The following is a 24,346-nucleotide window of genomic DNA, read 5'->3' on the forward strand; positions in this document are numbered from 1 at the left end:
CCTCTGTGAGCAGGATTCAGCCGCACACTGAAGCAATTTGAGATCATTACTGACAAAGATTAAAATGTATCAAACCACTTAGAATGAGGATTGGGGATAAGGGATTTACATATTAAAGACAAATCTTATAGCCTATATAATAACGTGTTTGCCTGAGCAGGGATGGCGACAACTTAATCCACTTTCTCCTGCAGTGAGACGTTCTACTCCTAAACGTTGCTGAAGCTTGTGGCATTTGCAAAGGTGTACACAAGCATGCTTTCCCGACCATAACCGCTCTCACCTCTGTCAGTGTCGTAAAGGTAGACGAACTTCTCCCACTTGTAATGGTCCAGCAGGCTGAGAACAGCTCCTCGCAAACTGGGCCTCATCTGGATGACAAACTGCACGTCGGCGTCGATGGGAAAGCTGGGAGTAATGAAGGAGGTGTGCAGTGCCCCGCAGAAGGAGGTCAGCGTGTTCATGGACTTCCTGTCGTAGAAGCCGAAGATGGCGTAAACTCCTCGGGAGAACTGGGAGCAGACTAGTGCAAAGGACAAAGAACAGGTTCAGGTCATGGACTCAAACAAAGATTTATGCCAAGTTCCTCCTAATTTCAGAAGAGATGTCAATAATCGCTGTGACATACTGAAAGTTAAAGCTGCTGAGTCCCTGTGCAGAAATAAAAAAAAAAATTCAATGTAAGGTTGAGATGAGAGGGAATTCTTTATGCTGTTAATCTTGCAAGTGAAGCAGCGGCTATCTGAATAAATGGGCCTCACGCGGGATGCCTGCTCCCTATGGCAATGCTCTGCTGCCTGGTGCCCTTCACTTATCCTTGCTGTAAATGCAACTGCTTGGGTAATCAACTAGAAATAATGGGGAAGTCAGTGCACTGGCCACAGCTCTTAATGGACAAATATCCTGACACATGAGCATCCAAATGTTCGAGCGCTGGGCTGTGCTGCCGCTGTATAAAAGATTTACAACGAGGCCTATCTGTTGCCATCTGTGGGCCTATGGAAATGAGCCGCGGCCACAAACACTAAACACACTTACAAGGTGTTAAGTATTTCATTTTATTTGTGTATAATAAACTGGTTCAGTGCCACCAAGGAGGATTAAATCAGAGGCATGACAGCCATCCTAATATTAGTAATGACTGAAGGAAATGTTGGTCAGTGCAGCAGACCTGCTCTGATATTTCTGACCCTCTGCTCCGCACAGGTCACAACGCTGCTCAGTGAAGCCGCACAGAAACACTAATAAGTATTAAATGAGGCTAGAAATGTTTGGATTTTAGCATTACAGTTACAGAATAGAGTATTATCAATAAAGTGTAAATTTCTCTTATTTCATTTTGAGTTTCTGTACAAAATGAAGGAACAAAGAGGTTATTCTTTAAATAGAAAATCAAGTCACATACATATTGTTCAGTAATTTGCATCAAAAACAAGACATCTAAAGGAAACCGACTGTGTATATTTCCCTGTCAACCCCTGCATTCAGCCTCTGTCTGTCTCTTTAAGGCCTCCCTCCCAGTGAGCACCCTATCTGTTCTTACTGGGCAGCTTGCTCTGCCCCACAGCAGACTTCCACTAGTCAGATTTCACTGTCAAATGCTTAAATACACATGCATATCTTGAGGTCCAGCTCCCATCTAAAATATGCCTGTGGACAAGGCCAACAACCATATATAGCAACAACCTCTGCAACAGAGGTCACGTAAGATGGTTATACGTGGGCACACACAATCTGATTGGTTTAGATGAGGAAGTGTTTAGTGCATGTTTTCAACCAACAAGAAGCATTTGATTTATTGATAGAAACTTTGATTACTTTGATTACACACATGCACGGCACAGGCTCAAGAAATCATAACAAAATATAAATAATAGCAAATCTCATTAGCAAATTGTATAAATAAAAAATAATTTGTGCTTCTTCTGAAATTAAGCATAATTTATTGCAAAGAAACAGCTGGTGGCCTATTCCACTCGTCAGGATTCAGGATGCACATTGCATTAATTCATGCATTAAATCATCGTGACTCACGAATCACTGATGGAAAACGGGCGTTTTTTATCCTTCAGTAGTGTTTTACTCATGAGAAAGTCCTGTTTACGTTGTCGGGCACACGAGAATGCGCATGCATGACCTTAGACTGTATGCTCTGCTTAATGCACCAAGAAATGCAGCACATGCAGAAGCAAATATAAATGCATATAAAGTCAAAAGCTTCATAAAACAATTTTACACGTGTACTTTTCTACCATTGTTACTTTTATGTGTGAGTGGATTTTGAGGGAATGTTGAAAAACTACATATAGTCTAAACTAGGAGTTAAAGTCTAGAAATGATTGGTCAAATAAAAAAAAAGAGTTTTTAAGTTTTAAGTTTTTATGATTGCAGTCAGAGTAAAATAATTTCACAGATCTGCGATTTCATGTGTTATTTGCTGGATGTTTTCACCATTTGCTTCTGTTCGTTTGACTTTTCCATTAAGACAGCCATTCCGTCACCCACACATAGTTGATGATTCGGTTCAGTCATCTCTCCCTCTCTCATTTTATCATCAGATCAGCCTGTGTGCGTCTTGGATGGCCACAGTGCACCTGTTATATAATCAAGGGGCTGCTGCACTCAAACATTTAAGCAAAAAAAAGCCAGAAAAAATGTCAGAAAAGATCGATTCCTTTTAAAATCAGCATGCTTCACCTCAAATTACAGATTCACAGCAACATCCAGCTCGTGTTATTCATGCAAAATAGCACACTGCCATAAATAAACACCCCTCAGCTCATCGAAAATCATCCGATCCTATTGGCAAAATGACTGCATTATCTTTTGATTGTCAAGGTTAAACGGACAGTCTGTTCTCCCAAAGGACTAATGAAATCATATATTTGGGCTCATGAAGCTGTAAACACCAGCCAACTACAGTAAATTCCCCTGATCACGGTCAGAAATGAAGTTACGCATCATTGACTTTATTACAGTGGTGAAGTGAAGCTATTTTACTGCTCTGTGCGTTTCTGTTCAGAATACTAACACAGGCCTTCCATCCATGATTAATATCCAGCTGGAGAAATTCAGCTCTCTTCACCCTTTGTCGACTCTCATCTTATTCATCACCTAACAAACACCCACATCTGTCTCTCACTGCTGCCTCTCTCTCTTTTACCCCTCACCCTCTAATTCTCTTCACCTTTTCAAGCTTAAGAGGTACACACAGCAGCTCCAGTAACACCAACACCGTCACATGTCTTCTCTTTTTCTTTTTTTTTAGTCTGAGTCCATCATCAAAATTGCTGTTGGTGGGATGAACCTGTATGTGCACAGCAGATCTGAGCCTTTAAACTGGATTCTTATAGCTCTATCTCAGAATGGAAATAGAGGTGAGCTGCTGTCCTCGCCTGAGAAGCGAACAGCAGACGCATTAAGGAAATTGAACTTTATGCGCATAACACAGTAAGAATGAAGAAATAAACAGTGGATAACTCGTGCTGCGATGAGGAGTTGAGCTTCACTGTTCAGAGCTGTGAGGTTTGAGAGGATTGGGTGCTGCATGTGAACAAAGTCAGGACAACAGTTTTATTTTTTGTGACAATATTAAATAACCTCTTAATGTGTTTACTTCTGCCTGGCAGGAAGTTATTTTTCCACTGCCAAAGAGCTGCGTCTGCAAGAGCAGAGGAAAGCAGGAGGGCTTCAGATTGTTTTACACAGGGACGTGAGGGAAGTCACATTGGTTTATGCCACATGGGGATACCTGTTCTGCGCTGACACAGGGTCACATGTTCACTAAATGAAGAAGCCAGTGAACAAAATACAACATGCAGCTGTGCCAGCTTGTAAAGGACAGGGTCAAAGAGAAACTAGAAACACTGAACATATTCACCAACTCAGGTGGTGTAACAGGAAATGCCAGAAGATCATCAAGGGCTTGAAACCATGAACATCATTACTTTGAGAGCTGGATTGAAAATCACACCAAAAGTCAAAGTAAAAAAAAAAAATCACAGGCTGACCTCTGAGTCTGTGTGCGTTCCAGATAACATCTGGGCACACGCCTGATGAGACAGTTGATGGTGTCTTAGGGGATCCCTTCTCAAATTTGGATTATGAGTTGAGTTCGCTTCTGGGCAGCGTATGGTGCTATTTGTCAGTGTCTTTTATACTGATACATAACATTACAGAGGATCTCAATTGGATTCTGTTCTAAGGAACATTACAGACAGTCAATGATCTTCATTGTTCAAGAGCTGTCTACACACTGTTCACATGAAGCCGGAAATTGTCCTCCATCAGGAGCAACCCAGAGTCCACTGCACCAGCATAAGGTCTGACAAACGGTCGGAGGATTTCATCACAGTATCTAACAGCAGTTAGGATATTTTCGACTAGCACTTGGAGGTCTGAGTGTGCCCAAAGACCACCACCCAACCAGTCATGTTGGATAATGTTGAGGGCAGCATGACGTTCACCACAGCATCTCCAGACCCTCTGAACCTCCTACATGTTAGAAAAGTAGAAATCTTCACCTATAAAGAAAATGAGGTGCCAGTGGTGTTCCTGCCAGTTCTTGTGTTCTCAGAAAAAATGCCAGATGAGCTGCGAGCAAAGTTCCCACTAAAGGATGTCTGGCTTTCTAGGGAAATCTAATCAAAATATGGACATCAGTAGCCAACTGGAGGTAATGCTGTAGTGCTCTGCCAGTGATCCTCCTGTTTTCCCTGGGACAAGGAAACAGATACCCGTCATGTTGCCGGGTTGATGCCCTTCCAGTTCTGTTCATGCAATGCCCCATCTTCTGGTATGTTCTTTGTGTTTTTGAGACTGCGCTGAGAGATGCAGCAGATCTTTCTGTAACAGAGGTTTGGATGTGCATTTCTGGAGGAGTTGGACAACCTGTGTAATCTGAATCGACTGCAGGTACCCTCTTATAGGACACTGAAAAAAAGCAAAACTGGAAAAATCACTCAGGCAGGTTAAGGGGAGTGCAGTGGTTTGTGACCACCTCCTACTAAACCATTCCCTTCTGCGGGGAGGTTCTCTTGTTGTTGCCTCTCCAGTGCACTTGTTGTCACTTTCATTTGCACCAAAGCGGGTAAAATGGACCCACAAGGGTTTATGTTTCCTAACTGGATAGATTGATATCCCTGAAGTTTAACAAGCTTGGTTTTATATTGTGAGTGTTCCCTTTGTTTTGTTAGCAGTATGCATCAGTGAATGCATTGTTTCCTAATGGAAACAAGCTGGACGCTAAGCTGAAGAGTAAATAGCTAGCATGTCTTTCTGTTATTCTAGGTAATGTGCATCCTGGCAGCATCTGTGGATGTTTTAGCTGGACAGGACGCAAACAGATTTATCTTGAATATTTATATCTGATGACGTATATGATGCAAAACTACCGGTAAAAGCCGTTAATGTGGTCATAAAGTGGTTTAAGCCCACTATGCATGCACTTATCAGTAGAGGCTGAAGAGGTAGAATCACTATCTATACAGAGTAATTATAATATTCTGTAGATGCTTTATTTCAGTATGCTTGTATCTGAGCTGCGAGTTGAAAACATTCATCAACAGTATTTTTTTGCAGCACATGATGTCAAAAATCCTATAATTACAACAACCGTGTGAAATGCAGTCTATATTTTTTTTCCCAATTAATACCCCAGTCTAACATGTCTAACAATTCATGTGCTGTTGTGCACAGGCTCAAAAAAAGAACTCTATTTTTAGACGCTTCAACGGCAAGATGTGAAAAGTCTGCAATTCAGTTTTCCTCAGTACTAGTGGAAGGAATAAAGCAGCCTAGGTTTGGAAGCATAAGTGGAAGCATGTCAAATAAAAGGCCAAGTCTGACAACAGATGTTTAAGGTCATAAGGCACAAATGCTACAAGAAACTGGAAGTCCTTTATAGAACAGTAAGCACGTACTGCATAACCACAGCTGTCTGCTTTTAAAGCACAAAATAGGAATGTTTGATTAGATTTGTGGCGCTATCCTTTATAAAGCCATTATGGTTATTTGACCTTTCAGGATGCTGCAAATCAAAAGATTTTGTTTTCTTTTTTTATTTGGACAGCTTGATCCTTCAAGCAATCCAGTTTTGACTTTTATGTATGAAAATGAAAGGCGAGGGTTGCAGACAGACTTGCAGTTACACTTTTAGGATCGCATTTCCACCTGAATAACAGCAGGTTTGTGTCAGAACACTTTTCTGTCAACACAGTAGGGCAGCAAAATTAAAGAGAATTTCTATTAATGACAATTCAGTATAATTGTGTCTAAGCCTATGATGTCTTTCTGAAAGTTAGTCACCCGGCACTTTGATCCTGTAGCTCACAGATGGTCATGAAAAACATTTATAGTTATAGTCAGACTGTCCTATTGGCTTTGCTTGTCCTCTGGCTTTTCCTCTAAGCAGGAAAAGGAGAGGTGACTGCATTTCACAAACTGTCATGGCTCACTCAACATCTCACTACAACTGAGACTTATCGCTTATTATTTAATTTCACTGTGTTTTCTCCTTTGTGTCTATAAAAGATATGATGAACATAAGTACAGAAAAAATGCATTAAGTAAAGAATATATTCACAAATCAAATGGAAAATTAAAGAAGATAAACAAGCAAAGAAATAAATGAAGAATGAAATGGAAAGTAAATAAATAGAAGGAACTAAAAAAATAAAGTAGCAAATCAAACTTCATGACTTCATTATTAAAGCCGATAATGGCATCTTCAATTTCATGGAGTTATTTATTGTATCAAAAATAAATAATCTATAATGATTAATTTGCTACAAACTACCTCATCTCATGATGAAACTAAGTTATCACTTGATCACTAAGTTTCATCACCATTGGTCATTATTAATTTCCCCAACATCTTATGGTCAAATATCTATTGGCGACAGTTATACTTTAGCTCAGTGCTAATTAGCAAATGTTACAATTTAAAAAATGAAAAGATAAGGCCTTGGGCACACAGGCCATGCTCCAGATATCTCGGACGTCAGAGTGACATCACTCTCGAGTTGAGTGTGTTTCAGTAATAAAGTCAGATAAGCAAGGAAAAACACGATGTTTTGCTTCTTAGCGAGTTTGAGCCATTCATGCATCACTAGCGAAACATTAAATACTTGTTTTTTTGTGGTTAAAAACACCGCTGCAGCATGTCCATGGACAGAGCCTGTCAGTGCTGTGTGAATGGCTTATTTAACAAGTCTAAAATACACAACAGTTACAGTATAGATCAAAAGTTTTAAAGATTCACTGTCGTCATCTTGGATTGTTAACCCAGGGTTTGCACGGTAGACACCAACTTGTGTACAAATACTTCCCATTCACACGCCGAGCTGCGGTGAAACTGCAACACAAACTGAGCCTGAGACACAAAATGGAAACAGTGAGCATTCACCTTTAAACTAAATCAGCACCTTGTACTATTGCAAGCGACAGCGTCCCCATTTTTAGGCTGCATTGCACTTTTCACAGTTGCGCTACCATTTGGCGAGTAGTTTGCAAATGTTTGCAGACAGGTCCAGGTCTTTGATATCTTCGATGCTGTGGACCCAGTAGAGGTGGTGAGTGACAGGAGAATAGTGGCTAAGCTGTCATCCCTGTTGGACAATATCTCCCACCTCATGCAGGAGACTCTGACAGCACTGAGCAGCTCCTTCAGTGGCTGCGGCACCCACGATGTGGGATGGAGAGATTCCGCAGGTCTTTCCTTCCTACTGCAGTCAGACTCCACAACAAAGACTTCGTAGCTGACCAAACACACACATCCGCACATGTGCAATAACACTAAGTGTAATTTAGTATTTTATTCTATTGTATATAGTATGTTATTCTTTTTTATCTTATCCTATTCCATTGTTTTCTTAATTTTTGCTCCTGTAACTTTGCACTGTCCACTTTCTGCTGTGACACAACAAATTTCCCACGTGTGGGACTAATAAAGGTTTATCTTTACCTCTTATCTATGCAAACTACTGGTATATGTCGTTGTTATCAATTTTAGCTTAACAGCTGCCAGCAACCACTCTCTAGCTGTCTGACGAATACTCTATTTTCTCTCTCGATTAGTGGTTGCCAGGGGTCACTGACTGATCTGTAGGCCTCTGCGATTGGGGCTTTAGCAGTCGATTTCACAGCAGCTGCCAAAAACCTAAAGCAAGCGCTCACTGGTTACTAGATGATCACTGAATGTGGAAAACATTTCACCTACTCCATTTCCACATTGTCACTGTGGGTATGTAGCATGCTGGTGTTAGCGTTTAGCTCAACGGTCTCACAAGGCCATTAGCATGTCAGTTATTAGCAGCAATTTATGCTCTCCACGCGCTTAAAAACAACTTTTTTGCAGTAAGTGTATTAAAAAATAATTCAAACATTGTGCTTGTTATATTTTCTAATAACAACTCTCTTTGCAGGATCTAATCTGCACTCTTACTGTTTAAACTGTGTAGACCTGCTAGTTTACTTTGACCTAAAAAAAACCCAAACATCATTGTAAATGTTTGATAATGAAGAAAGTCGGGCTGAATTCACAGCGTGCACATTTTAAATGATTCCCATGTTATGACATTTAAGCTTATCATATTTTTATCCACATTACAGTCTGCATTGTTGCACAATTTGTCTCAGCTGACCAACCACAGAGAAAGCACAGGGCATGATAGAGACTGAAGGCTGAGTAGGTGTTTCTCCTCCGGCAGTGTTGTTGAATGTTGGCTGGAATTCCCTCTTTTCTACAGATTACAGCTTTATAAAGGCACACATTTTCTTCCAGTGGGTTAGCCCCCTGCAGGTATTCATTATACACAAAGTACACAGAGTAATGCAATATACTCAGTTTTAAAAAAGTAGAGTGAAGAAGTTATAAATGCACAATTTACAAGCTCTAACTAATGTATTGTGAAATATCAGGTGAAAAATGTTTCACAATAGAAAGCACTGAGAATAGGCTCATCTATCAAATATAAATAGAAAACAAATGGGCCGCAAATTCTTTCTTGTTTAAAAAACACAGAAACACTGGAGAAAAGATATGATTTTTTTCCCCTCTTTACCTTCAAGACTGAACGCTCATACAACTAAACAAATTCATGAAAGCAGCTTCTCTAAATTATTCACTGCCCCGCTGGCATCTTTGGTTTTCTTGTGCATTATTCTGTGACGCGCACAGCTTGTTGTCCTTGAATAATTTCAGGTAACATTTAACGAATAACGGCAGAGATTTCAGAGGTAGCCATGCTGAAGGACGTTGTGTAAGGCTGCAACAAACTGCTGCAGCGTCACTGTAGCTTGTCAGTAGTGATCACCGTCGCTGTGTTACAGCGCTGACATGTAAGCACATTCTGATGCACAGGATGAAAGACTAACTGCACATCTCCAGTGGCTTGCCCCCAGAGCTATCCGGCACTGTTCTGCCATTTCGCAGCATTATGACCGGCCACGGTCGACTGACTAAGTTTGAGCAAAACAACAAATAAGATTATTTCTTACGATCGTGCCGAGCTCATTCGGCTGAATACTTATTGCTCTTTTCAAATGATTGGCAGGTATGCATTCAGTCTACTGATATTTAAATGCCTCTATTGTAGTTATTTAGCATTAGCACTCCCTCGTTCAATAGAAACCTAATGCATTTGTGCTGCATGATGGACCATGACTCATGTCTTGCCCCACAGCAAAGGACCCTGAAAGCTCTTATTAAACTAAGATTTAAACTATTCATGTGAGTGAAAGTGCTTAGAAAACCATATTGTATGCACCTGAAATGCCTCTTTAGTTAGATAAAATCTTCCTAAAGACATTATAAATGGCATGAAAATGCCATGACAAATCTGACGATGAGTACTTGTCAACTTGGCACAGGTCATCCAAACTGACAGGACTCTGGCTGCAGTAGCAGTAACTCAGATATTTTTATCAGTGCATCGTGATAAAAGGACATGCTTTTGGCTAAGTGTCTCTTTTTTGTTCAAGGGCTCCCAAACCGAGAGATTCCATTTAAAGCTTTCAGACACAAACATCTGACTGGCCAAATATGTAAGCAAATGTGGTGAGTGTGTTTTTCATGGTGAAGTTTTAATAATTGAATTCAGAATTTCACAATGAAGCTTTGAAGCCAAGAGTGGAATGCTTTGTCCTCAGAGGATCAGTGACCTCACTGCTATATTTAAAAAAAAAACAAAAAAACCTGTTTCTATAAACATTAATTATATCTATGCAGAGTATGGCTTAACATAGTAATTATCATGAAGCACGCTCACCCTCGGGCCAAATGATTTGACAACCCTGTCTCTGATGCTCGTGCATCATCCATGACTTGTCTGTTTAAATGAGTTCTCAGAGTTATGATGAAGATTGTTTTGTATTGCTTGCTCACATTGCAGCACGTTTGTTTTGCTATAGTAACTTAAAAAAAGAAAAGAAAAGATTTGTGCCAAATGTTTAAAACATATAATGCTCTGATAACTTCAGCTACACAAAGATTGGAAGCGGGGGGGCACAGCTAGCTGTGCTCGGTTTAGCACGGGTAGCATGTATGCTGCTCAATAATTAATTAATCAAATATGGCATCAGATCAGACAAGCTGAAGAGTCAGGCTCATTCCCCTTCATATGATGTATTACCACACTGCATGCTGCACTGCCCTGCACTGCCCTGCACACCCAGTGCAGGGCGATTCGGGTGCTTCCATCTGCCCACAATTGTTCCACGTCTGCAAGCTGCTTTGCAACCCACCTCCACCCCAGCTCCTCCATTTCTGTTTTCTCTGACTTACTAAATCTCATAGCTGTCGTCACCAATGCCTGCCCAGTTCCAGTATAAATAACTGTGTTTAGAAATATCAATCTTCTTTTGCCTATAGTGATCCAAACTGAAATATGTTTTCATTTGTAGCCTTGCAGCTCCATGGACATAACAAATCTACAGAAAGTTTCCATGTCTAGCCAAGAAAAAAAAAACACATGTGTTGTTTTTACTTTTTTTATGAATTAATAAAGCAAGATATATATACAATGTTCGTGCTAAGCTCAAGCTCAAAGCTTTACTCTACAAACATGAAAATAGTACTGATCTTTTCATCAAACTTTAAACTTCAGGAAAGAAGTCAAACAAGCATAGATCCCACATCTGTGAATTATCCCTTGTATTGCAGAGCTCCTACTATTATAATCCTTCAGAACACATACCCAACTTAGAACAAGGTGACTTTCACACCAGGTGATCCTTTCTATTCGAAATAAACACTAGAAGTTGTGTGCTGTTGTTCCTCCCCTGCTCTCCCTCCTCATCCTGTATAAGAAAATACAAGGTCTCTACAGGTACAGATGAAGCCAATTTAATACATTTTACTATGTTTTAAATAACAGCTTTTAATGTCGCAAAACGTTCCAAGTAAACACTTGGATATAAATTTCAAATGAACTGCACTATAGTAAATGGGAATTTAAGGTGGACTGATTCTTTTCTACACACTTTATACAACATCCCTCATTCACCCAAGCACTTTTTATATGCTTAAGTGCATTCTATCTAACTTTCACACTCCAACGGATGCATTGGAGAGCAACTTGGGGCTAGTATCTTCCCATATGGAAAAGAAATAGTAAAAACTTATATGATTTACACATGAAAGTGGCCACTTTCTCATTACTTTCATATATTGTTTTAGTAAGTATCCAAAACATACAAGTTTCATTATATAATTTTTCAAGGGATCTTATATCTGTTTTCACTCTTGTATGCTTTTCATACAAGTTTCAAACAAGACAGATACAAACTTTATAATATTTATTATTTGCCTGAGGATACTTGGCATGCAGACTGGAGTAGCCATGGATTAAACCACCAGTCTTCTGATTAGTAGATGGCCTGCTCTACCTCCTGAGCTACTGACGCCCACTACAGTATCATCTGAATATGTTTATCTTACCAAACCGCATGTAGCCATTAAGTACTTTCACAGGTACAAAAACAGCCTGATGGAGCTCAAACTCTAAAGATGTTTTTGAGTAAAGAGAAAGAACAATATAAATATTTTCCTCCCAGTTACATAGACTAATAAAACTATGCCAAATGCCCATGTCCAGTCTCACTGTGATCTCCTCTTTCTCTTATTTTTCCCCTTACCACTGACCAGTCACAGCCCTTCCCTGAGCCTGGTTCTGCTGAGGTTTGTTTCCTGTTAGAGGGAGTCCTTCTTTCCTGCTGTCACTAAGTGCTTGCTCACAGGCTATCGTTGGATTACTATATAAAGCAGTGACTTGTGATTTGGTGTCATGTAAATAAGGAATCAAAATCAGCTTTATTGTCAAAGTATTTGAACACACACTGGCCTGGCTGTTTCTTTGCTATCAGTGAACAAAGTAGACAGCAGACCAAACTGACAACATGTGCAGCACATTTATAGTGCGAGAGTGCAGAGTGTGTTGGAACAAGTAGTGGAATAAATAAGGGATGGATTACTAGTTACTATAAAACAATATATAAAAGCTGAATTCAATTAAACTAAAACAGTCATTACTATAAATGAATAAGGTTTGCTGTGATTTGACGTTCTCTTCCTGGTATAGCCTTCTAAATTGGAAAGTAGATCAAAGTCTGACTTGTTTCAAAAATAGATCCTGCCTTAACAATCAAGTTAGAGTGCATAATCTACATAAGTAGACAGGGTAAAAAATAGCAACATTGGTGCTTGAAATGTTATTTAAAAACATTTTAAAATCAAACATGTTAACTAAAAAGAAACAAGTGAACATTTTAAGGCATTTTATGAATAAACATGCACTTGAGACATTGAAATAATACTAATGGTATTTCCCTACATGATTAATGTGGCTAAAAGAATTCTAATTCTCAGTCCTAATCAGTTTTATTTGTATGGTGTCGCATTACAACAGCAGTCGCCTCAAGGCAGTTTCTATTGTAAGGTAATGACCCACAGTAGGAAGGAAAAACATCTAAGACACAATTCAAGATAACAATATTATCACGACATCTGTATGAAATTTGAAAAGAAATGATTATAATGTCATTACTCACATTTAGCAAATTAATTCGATTTAACATGTCAATGAGAAATGAGAGCAATTACAGAGACATATACAATATTATGTGTGCATTATTAACCCAACATCAATATTTAGCTCTTTAAATATCACGCTTATTGTTAATACCAGTTTACAAAAGTAAAATATCCCAATTTGGATTTGGTGAGTCAAAGTATTCACTGCAGCATCAACAATGCAGAAGAAAAAGAAGAGCAGGAGGAGGAGGAGATCTGGCTGCATGAACTGGTCTGTGGCGCATTAGTGGAACTGTACATTGCCTACACACTGAAGTGCTCTTACATTAGCCTCTGTCTGAGCAGCATCACACTGGTTGAGTCATAGCAGAGGAAGGATAACTAGCCACAATAAACACTCCTAATAAGAAATACAGTGAAATATTGACAGCTTAATCAAAGTTTTTTTTAACAATGCAGTCTTAAAAATGTATGCTGTTGGTGCAGAAGCACAAAATGCGCTTTTTACGGATCACTCAGAAATGTCTCTTCATTCACACGCATTTAACACTCGTGTTAATTACTGCGAGTTAGGGAAAGGCTAAACACTTCAATTGATTAAACGTTAAATAAATGCTTGCCTGTCACCACATGCAGAAAGTATAATCCCCACACTCATTTAGCTTAACTCTCCTCTTATTACCCAGCCAAGCTATCAGGTCTGTCTCCACTGTCTGTTATCCCTGCCCTGACCTCAGTCTTAATGGATATAACCTTCCCATTTCTGCATTTATGCACACAATCAGTCCTGGCCTGCGGCAAGGTGTCACATCAATACATCCTGCAGCTTCACTCCAGCCACAAATTGGGTGAGATAATAAACACAACAGCACAGTGAGGTTCTCTTTGTTGGAATCAATTCAGTCAAGTTGCAATGGCTGGAAATTGTTTGCTGCAATCGACCATTGGATGTTTACAAGTTTTGTTGTTTGTTAACTTTCATATCTGCAATGTAAGCAGCAAATGTGCGATTCGGGACAGTTGGAAAATCAGTCATATATTAGCGAGGAGGGTAAAAACAAGGAAAAAGAGCGCTTGGTGAGAATTGATTTTTCCATACTGGATAGCAAACAGGCACACACACTATTGCTGGACTACAGATTTCCACCTATTGTTCCACACTGCCAATAACAGAGACATTTGCCATTAGGAATTTGCGATGGTTGTTACAGACTGACCTAGATGGAGGTCTCTAGTGTTGTCCTGCTTTTTTTTAACCACTCAGAATCAAAGCAAACACAACAAGTGATGAAAGCAAAAAGTAATTGCTCTGTTCCTTTTTATCTTTCAATTGTTTTATTTAAAGAGGGAACTATGTAGACGGTCTCAAGGATCACAAGAAATGAGCAGATTTTAAATCTCAGTCATATCAGCACTTGCTAATATTATCAAAATTGACAAGGCTTTCTGTAGGAAAGCACAGCTATGACTAATGTGTAATTCTTGCCAAAATAGAAATGTGTCAAATCATAATCATCACATTCATTTGCTACATCGACACCTGCCAGGCAAGCGGGGCATTATGCAATCCAGACTACTATAATAAGAATTGTGTAGTTTGGTGCATTTTCAAGCAAATTCCTTAGTCACAAACTGGCCTGGCTGGTCTGCATAATGAGCTGCTAACTGGTCTTTTTTCAACAAGAGAGTACTGAGCTAAGCTTGCATCAGCTTATCTGGCTGAAATTAATCCTCCTGATTATCAGCTTTCTTTTTCTTCTTATCCTTTAAGAAAAGCCTTAAGCTTCTTTCAAAAACAATGGGTTCAGATTTAGTCAAAGTCAGTTGCGGCTGTGGACAAACTCTTTGCAGTTTGTGCTTTAGCCCTGATCCGGACAAGCCGAGGGTGTAATATTCATCTCTTCCTCCACAGCGACTGCTGAAGTGCCCTTGAGCTGAGCACTGACCCCACAGCTGCTTCAGTGTAATTGCTCAGCAGTTGACAGTGCAAGGTTGTAGTCAAACCGGGCAGTGTCAAGGTGTGAGTGTGTGAATGTGTGTAAACCTGCATCCGCCTGCAGCTTCTCCTCAAGGCTGCTCCAATCTGGTCGTCGGTGAGAGCTGCTAACGCTCACCACCAACCACATGACCTCAACAGCATTTAATATGATTGAGAGCCTGGGACGTAGTTGTGTTCGTGCCCTTTCTTTTTCTTTTCTTTTTTTAAGCTCTACTCTCACTTTATTAGGTTCCTCAGACATCTCTAAGGCAGCTGACAGAGTTTGGAGAGCTGCAGCTGATCCTCAACCGTGATGTGTGAAGCAAAGTTGGTGAGACAAAAGATAACAAATTAATTCTCCAGACAGAACTCGGTGCCCTACATGGCAGTTGAGGGACTGGTAGACCAAATATGAGACATTCTTACACTTTGCAGCTTACTATTGAGTGCATCATGTTTGCAGAGATGACTACATGGATTAGCAAATGTTATAGCTGATACTGTGGGCTATTTAGAGAAGATAGAAGAGTCTGCAGCACTATAAAGCTAGTACACACTAATGTGATATTTAAAGCCGCTATAAAAGGACAAGTGACATTCAAACTCCCCTGAACATTAATGGGGTGGGATGGGTGAGTTTGCAAAGGGGTATACCTGCACATGGATAAACAGAGAATGTGTCAACATTGTTAAACTCCTGTAAAGTGATGTCTCCTTATTCACCTTTGTAAATACATCTCATCTTTTTTGTGTTTTCAATTCTATTTGTCTGATTCCACAACTTTTTGTTTTACAGTCACAACATTTTAATTTTCATCCTATACTCCAACAAACACGGTGGCAGTGTTTTTTTTGGGGGGGTTTCCTGTGCACTTTTGAGCACATTCATCCAAGTTCTGCTCATCAGCTTCTCTGGAATGACTAAATTAAAAAAAAATCCGTTTGGCTAATTACGGGCCATCAAGCTCCATAATCCAGCTGGTGAATTTTGGATGCTATGACTGAGGAGTTTGAGTATTAAGCCAGACATTTGGCAGGTGTCTGTGTTTATTCATACGCCATTTCCAGCTCATAAACATCTGTGTCCTTTTTTTGGAATGGCCTATCAACGAGACTATTAGAGCAAAAATGATTTGATGTACTCCGCATGTGTTTGACTGTTTGCGTGTTTTGGTTTTTTTAGCCTTGAACTTGCAGCACTTTTTATTCCAACCTGAGAAAAAAAATAGTACTAAAACAGGAATGTTTCTTATTGTTCTTGTGCAGAGAAAGGCAGTGGTACAGTGCAGAACTACTCACAGGCATGTGTGACGGAGAAACTGTTGGAGGACTCCAGGTTGTCAACATTGTAATTGAGGTGGAAGGGTTTCTCTGTCACATTCTGGTTGGTGTTATACAGCTGGACAGCAAACCTGAAGGCGCTGTGTTCCTGCACTGTGGAGCGCATGAACAGTCCGCCTACGGGAAACAAAATGTCACATAAGACAGCGCTTTAATTAGTCCATCCCCAGCATGCATAACCCTGCGTTTGCTCTATCTCGAATCCCACTAAAAAGGACGGCAGGCTGACTGCGTGATCGCATTATATCAGAGGCTCGTACGTAAGTTAATTTCAATGGAAGAAAAAAAAAAACAAGAAAAAAATGTGTAATACATTGTCACACTAAATAATGCGCCATAATTCTCATTTTGACAAAATTATATAAATTCATTTTTTTTAACAAACCGCCCACAAAGACGCGCAAAATCCCAGTTTGGGTTGGTAAGAAGTGAAGTTGGCAACGAATTAAGCAAAAAACAAACAAACAACAACAACAAAAATAAAACCTCAAGCAGTGACTAATTGAAACTTAAAGAGTGGTGTCCTATTTTAGACTGTGGTAAATGTTTTTAAAATGAATATGTAGTCAGTGCATCCCATTGAACTTACCGATGTTGATTTGGTTTGGAAAGCCTGCCAGCGAGTGCCCCAAAGAATTGAGTAAAAAAAGGACTACCGCTATTGTGCGATGCCACATTTTCTCCGAAAACTGGAATCAGCTCCTGGTCTGTGTGTGACAGAGAGAAAGAAACAGGGAGAACCATGTACACGGGCTTGTTCGCAAAGAAATCCACAAGATGCGGCAGGTCTCTCTCTCTTTCTCTCTCACTCTCTCACTCACTGTGTGCACCCACGTTGAATTTGTGCCAGCGCAACTGCAGCGCCAGCCCTCTGCTGCTGCTGCTGCTGCTGCTGCTGGAAATCTAAAGCCAGTGTTTTATCTCAAAGATGGAGGTGGTGGTGGTGGAGGAGAGAGAGGGGGGGGGGGAGAGAAAGCGGATCTACGGGTCCCTACTGTGAATAAAGACCACTGAAATGGGCCAGGGAGAGTGAAAGAGGGGAGGGAAAGACAGATGGGGAGGGAGGGGAGCCGGGGTGTCGGGGGGTTGGGGTGGGGGGTAGACGTTTATCAAACTTGGTCTGACGTTGAATTATAATAAGAGCGGCCTCCCGTCTTCCTCCGCGCGTCACTGCAGAGTTGGTGTGTGAGGCGGTGCAGTGTCTACTGGCTTTGGTGTGTGTGTGCGTGTGTGTAGGTGTGCACACACTGACATGCGGTCTGTATGGATCACCAGTATATTGCTGACTTGTGCATGTGTGCATGTGCTGTGTGTGTCTGCATACAGGCCATGTATAAGCACGCTATCTATCCATCTATGGTATCCCTTCCTATTGTGTTCACATGTGTGGGAGTATGCATGCAGCATTAGTCCAGCACAATAGCAGCATAATCCGAGGCTGTCCCCTGCAGGTGTTTGAGAGCAGGAACAGTAACTGTGGGCACTAATGCTCTGATTTATCACTGTTTAATCACCGGCTGCCAAGGTACCTAACTAATGCTATATATTAGAACCCTAATTGACTTACTTGTGTTAGTGATTTGGATTCCCACTCATTTTTTTCTGCGAAAGTGAACAGCTGATGCAAAGGGGAACAAGGCAGAAGCAACAGCATCATTTGTGGGAGGTGATTGAAATTAGGGTCACTTAAGATAAAATCTAAATGAAAAAGGCAGTGACAGAAGCATAAAGTAGCTCATATTTTCTCCCCTCCAAAATCATCTGTGTGTCTAATCCATCACCGACACACAGGAATAGGTCCTACTAGCATCAGCATATTTACATTTTGCAATTGAGTGCACGTTACTGAGATATGCAACAAGGCCATCTCTTCTGGTGAAATGTCTGTGCTCCATGTTTAATGTTCATTATTAAGCATTCAGGCAGCCCGTCTTACGCTGGTCAGTTCGAAGAAAGTATACTGCACTAGCTAGGAGGACTCTGACTCACACAACACAAAATATGATAAGATGCTGCAACTTTAACTATTATACTATATTTATTTTATCTAATTCACACCAGTTTTGTCTTTTAAAACTGCCTGTATCTCAGACAGACAGTAGGGGGGAGGGAAAAGAAAGCATCAGTTTAGACAGATCTTTGAGTTTTGAGCCCCAGTATGTTGGTTCAACATGGTCCATCCAATTACTTCACCATCCGCCTCGGCATAAGCCATGACAGAAATGGGAATTATTGACAATGGAGAACAGTATCACGGCACCAGCGGGGGAAACCTGCAGCCATAGCCGGGTTATCACTGCCCTTAAAACTTAATGATGTCAACAAACCCACTGCTAATTTCAAACATGCTCCAGTAATGAAGACAGAGTTCTCCTAAAGCAGTTGTGCTTGCTTCGGAGTTAACTCTGCTAACGCAATGTTACTTCTTTTTGTTGTTTTACTGTTTCTCATTTAGAACATCACAGCTCCGTTCACAACCATCTAAATCAGTGTTTGCAGCATTTATGGTTTTACCAAATATTAAAAACACACAGTAAACAACTAAATAGCTGCCTTTTACAGATTTCTTTCATTTGTTTTATATTACAATGCTGTGCTGTGTAATTTCTTTCTGCCCTGCACACTACAGCACCCAGCATGGATGTGATTTTAATCTATTGGAATAGTTATTGAACTCTTCTGCCTGAACTTCACTCCATTTAATCATTTATCTATTTAAAGACATTAAAGTTAAATGGCTTAGGATTAGCTGAGCAGCAGAATGTGTTCTATGTGTGTACATACTGTGTGTGTATGTGTGCACCAAGGCTGGAGAAAGCATTAAAGCTCCCTAGTTAGACTGCTGCACAACCAGCACTGCAAAAAAACAGAAAGAAAAAAGCAACAGTGTCTGTGCTTATTGATCTGGATGTGATTTAATGCTTGGCATACAACTACGATCTTTAACAGGATGCAGCGAGAACAACTGCACTATAATTAAGTTCAGTTTCACAAACAGATATACTGTCAGTATAGCGTGACCTTTTTTTTCAGATACGCGCCAGTGTTAGTTTGTCATTTGCAGAAATGCATTCACTGCCACTTGAAAAATTATGCAATTAGTTTCAGTCCACTTAAGCATGAACTCAGATTGAGTGAAATTCTTGCAAAACACGTACCCGTCCAAAGTGTTGGTCTATCACCAGCTGATGGGCACAAAGGGCAGCTTGTTGTGCAAATCTTAATTCTTCATGCTGTTGAATGAACGGGGTAAGGGATCCTGCAGAGATTACTGGTGTGCTGGGTTCGGTGCCCTCGTCAGGGATGTTAATGATTTATTAATATTTTCTTGAGCCCTCCCCTCAGCTCTTTACAGAAAACACGGCACACTAAAGTAAAGCATGACAAGATAATAAAGAAGCATTAAATTGGTTCCATTTAAACCTCAGTGACTTAATGGGATTTCTAAAATGAGCCGATATATGCACTCTAATAAAAATCTGACAGAGACAGAACGCTGTTTCCATTTCATGTATTAAAAAGGTGCTAATGTGAGTCACTATACGAGGTATCTTTCTGATGTGACTACCGACTAAACCACAAACAGTAGCTGTTGCAGCAGAAAGTGCTTGAGACTCTCAAACAAGGTCTAACACGTGCACATTTCTCTGCAGGAATAAGCAGCCATGTGAAGTTCCCCTCCTCTCCATGTTAGTCAATGATGATGTTATATATAGGTCAGCTTGCAAGGGCGCCCTTCAAGAAGCTTGATGCTCTTTATTATGACTCAGCTATTCCGTTTGCTCCCATCAAACGTCATCAATGGTCCGCTCTATTCCTCTGTTAACTGGCTATCATCACACACGAATTGCAATATTTATTGAGTCCTGCTCGCCTCATTTTGATGAAAGTTCCCAAAACAAATGTGTCTGTTCACTGATCATTTGAGCTGGTGGAGGAATTCAAGAGATTTATTGTGGACATTAATATGACCTGTGCTGTTACATACCCATATGCCATTTGTGTGTTAGTAAGTAGTGGGTGTGCTGTTGTTCTTTTGACTTTTAATGTTTCTTTTTTTAGCTCTCATACCATTTTCTCCAGAGGTTTTGCCTTTTGCCCACGCTGTCATAAATAAGAATATGTTTTTAAAGCCTTTCCTGGTTAAGTAAAGAGAGAAACTTAACTGCAGTACAAGCGTCACATAAAAACAAAACCAAAAACCATTTACAATAAAGAAGATGCTTTCAGTTTATTCCTATCTGGCTTTTAGTGAGCTAGTTTGAAGGTACAACTCATGCCGGTGTGAGTCTGCAGTCCATACAGCTGTATACTGATTCTCCGGCTTTACAGAGGATTACAGTTCCTCCCCCATTTCCCCGGGACTTCCCCGGCAAACGTCTGACAGCATTTCAATAAGGGTAAGTATTTAGGTGAGGTTTCTGGCCATCACTACACTGCATCTTCAGTACACCTTGGGCATGTTTCCCGCTTTCCACCGGAGCAAATGAGCTCCGCTCAGGAAGCACGCCGCTTGCTGTCTGATGCACAACCTCTTCAGCAATATTCAATTGAGTGTAAATGTCAGCAACCCTTTTCCAGAACTTCCCACTGAGTTTACGTAAAACTGACATTTATGAAGCGTCGACCATATGGTGGATGAAATTAATAGCACAGTGTTTTTATCTGACATTACTTTCAAAGTCTAACAAGGACGTTATGATAAAACTTGAATCTCTGCTAGTTAGTTTAATTCAAATCAATTCAAGTTTATTTATATAGCGTCAAATCACAAAAACAGCCACCTTGAAAACAGCCACCTTGCTTTATAATGTCAAGTAAAGACCCTACAATAACACAGAGAAAGCCCCAAACATGCAGATGGCCCTCTATGAGCAAGCACTTGGTGACAGTAGGAAAGAAAAACTCCCTTTTAACAGGAAACAACCTCCAGCAGAACCAGGCTCAGGGAGCCGTCTGCTGCGACCACTTGGGGTTGATGGGAGGAAGATGGGACAAAAGGTACACTGTGAAAGAGAGCCAGACTGACTCAGAGTTTCAGGAAATGCAGACATCAGAGCTGTTTTAGTCACTGCATGTTTGTTGTGAAACAGACTAAAATACTCAGAAAATCGCACCACACATATCACAGAACGCCGCCTTTTGACCCTTGTCAATACCAATCTATTAGTTTCAGGACTTAACCTTGTTTTATATATAGCAGTTGTGAGTTATAACCCACAGAATTATGCACACAAGTTGTTAGCCTGAGGGAGTGAAGTGGCCTAAATACGGGCATATCCAGTGTTATAAGTAGCACTGTTAACAGAGAGCACAAAGCCACAATTGGACACATCAGACAAGCACATTCATGAAGTCATCAAACGGGTCAGTTACTGAGTCATTATTCCAACTTCAGTCTGAGTAACTGTCAAAAGGATCCAGAGATATACTGAAAAATGTACCTCTCACTCACTTTTGCTTTTTAAAGTCTGTTTATTATAATGGACATAATTTATAAAGCATTTATTACATATAGAGCCAAGTTTTCTCCTCACTCGTTTTGTTTAATGGTTTCAAGAATCGAAAACTTCACTTGATTATAGTGACAGTCTCTGGTTTAGCATCATTACTCAGAGTTGAAACCTGTGAAATTGGATGTGAAACTTTGCAGCCACGTGCACGACTGCATGTCACGTTTAAGATGACATTAGAGGAAACGCCTGCTGGGAGGAATACGCGGCAGCAGAAGCACTTTGATATATACACGACCTCATTTTCCTTGCAGATAACATAGATGAGGGCTGGCACTGGATAATTAAAAAGGAGAACTCCAGATGTAAACAGCATCTTAAGAATCAAACGGCTCGCTGTGCATCTACTGCTATCATTTATCCTTGGTCAAGGATCAAGAGGAAGCAGTTTCCATGTAATGGCGTGTCGCTCTCCTGGTTGATTAGAAGTGAGTATTTAGCCAGGATCACAGTGTAGATAAAGAGAAAAACCAGGAGGAATATAGTGAATATTTTAACTTACATTAATAATACAGGCAACAAAATTAAAACCCTGACCACAATGGAGAATCCCTGCTGAGCACAGTGGCTTCCAAGGGAGTTTCATGTGTAACTAAACAATAAAAGTAATACCTCTGAAATTCCTGATATGAAATGATGATATTGTACTTGTGCATTATGGCACCCAAGGTCAGGACTGCAATAAGTTGTCTGAAAGCTCCCAAGAAAGTAAGGAGATAAAAAGGGATTGCTCAGTGCTGTAAAACTCACAATAAAGCCTTTCATGTTTCCTTTCCATAGCATTTCCTGTAAAATGCTGGGATTTATGGCTTGACTTCGATTTTCAGTAAATGCTCTGAGCCTCCCAAAACGGCACACCTTATTATACTGTCTGTCATGTTACCGCTATATGAGTGAACATTAGATCTTTGCTGTTCTAATATATATATATATATATATATATATATATATATATATATATATATATATATATATATATATATATATATATAACACTAAGGTTTACCTCTTAGCCTAAAATTAACTGCATTTATGAGCAGAAGCTCATATGAGCTATGAATTAGTGTGCCAGTTATTTAGTTATTTGTTTTTCTCTCCAGGACCTCAAACCACAATTCTACTTATAATAGCACTCAGTTTAATCCAAAAGGATCACAAGTAGGGTGGCATAAGCAAAGACTGACAATATCATCTATAACCTCTTTTTCTTTAAGGCTGATTTCACATTTGTCCCAAGTTTTGATTTGAAAAACTTTGTTAGGCTACAACATAATTTCAATCAGAATAAAGCAATTTCACTTACATCACTGGTTGTTCATGCACTACATCTTTAAAAGTTACCTGAAGCTGTGCCTAAACAAAGAAAAGGAGTTTACAGCTACTGGAACAGCTTTGTGAAGTTTTACAAAGGCAGGGTAGCGCTTTAGGCTACATGCTAACACACGGCTAGCACAGAAGACAAAGTATAAGTGAGGGTAAAGAGAATGTAAGTAAGCAAAATTTACTTATATAATACCTTTCTACATAAGAATCAGTAACTGCTTCACAATAGTCTTCAACAAATAAAAAAAATATAACTCACAATATATTAAATCACAACAAAGACAACACTAGTTAAAAGCTAGCCTATACAAACAAGTCTCAACATCAAATGCGCAGTCTCCTTAAGTTTTTATTCTCAAGGAGGAACCATCAGCAGGTTTTGATCTCGTTTAAGACCTCAATGACCTGCACGTTATAAGCAGGCATTTGACCATGCAGAAAAAACTTGAGCTATTTTGTAAGACAAAAGTAAGTACTGTATTCTACTGTAATCTATCCAGTATAGGGCTTTGGAGTTGACGTCACGCCGCAATGCATTGTGGGAGCGCAGCTCCATTTTCGGGGTCTACGAATCAAAACAAACATACTGTGTTGGAACGACGACGACAAGAAACATGCTTAAAAGCAGCTCAAAAGCAAACGGACGGTATAGAGACCGATTGCGTCCAGAGGCGAAGCAGCGGTACTTGAAAAAAAATAGAGTGCATCGCAAATCTGGACCCATTTGAAATACGGCAGTGGAGTAAAGACCCAGACGACTTACCGCCACTGTCCTACCCCGATATCTTCACGTATCTTGTTTGTGGAGTAAGCGCTTACACAGCGAACCAGTTTCGTAATTACAAGTCACTGGAGGCGCACATCCAATTTACAAATGGCTGGGTGCAAGATTTGGCTATTTTCAAGCCGCCAAACTCTGAGTACGTCGTCAAAGTAAGTCAGCTGGAGTGCACCGAGTGAAATAGCCATTTTCCACCCCCCACCATAATTAATGTTACACATTTATCATTTAACTGCTAAAATATCGTTATCATATTATATGCCCATAATTGTAAAGTACATGCAAGTTAACACATTGATAATCGGGTAAATTATTAACGCCAATTTGTGTCCTTCCTGTCTCATTTCATTTATTGTCTTTACATCAACCAATCAAGTCAC

At 40.1% G+C, this 24,346-nt stretch overlaps 1 protein-coding gene across 3 annotated transcripts in view; it reads right to left on the minus strand.

The window, feature by feature from the left end:
* LOC146624002 (glutamate receptor 3) overlaps positions 1 to 17,026 on the minus strand; it is a 74,456-nt gene extending 57,430 nt beyond the window's left edge. For all 3 annotated transcript variants that reach the window (XM_085363584.1, XM_085363583.1, XM_085363582.1), the window contains exons 1-3: positions 16,939 to 17,026; positions 16,308 to 16,466; positions 284 to 523 (exon numbers count right to left, since the gene is read on the minus strand). In XM_085363584.1, coding sequence (XP_085219710.1) covers positions 284 to 523; positions 16,308 to 16,466; positions 16,939 to 17,026 — 487 coding nt within the window. The remainder of the gene's footprint in view (positions 1 to 283; positions 524 to 16,307; positions 16,467 to 16,938) is intronic.
* Positions 17,027 to 24,346: the final 7,320 nt, after the last annotated feature.

Source organism: Diplotaxodon limnothrissa, linkage group LG10, assembly GCF_057381915.1.
Source record: "Diplotaxodon limnothrissa isolate DT_005_m linkage group LG10, D_limnothrissa_male_GT1.1, whole genome shotgun sequence".
Taxonomy (NCBI): Eukaryota; Metazoa; Chordata; class Actinopteri; order Cichliformes; family Cichlidae; genus Diplotaxodon; species Diplotaxodon limnothrissa.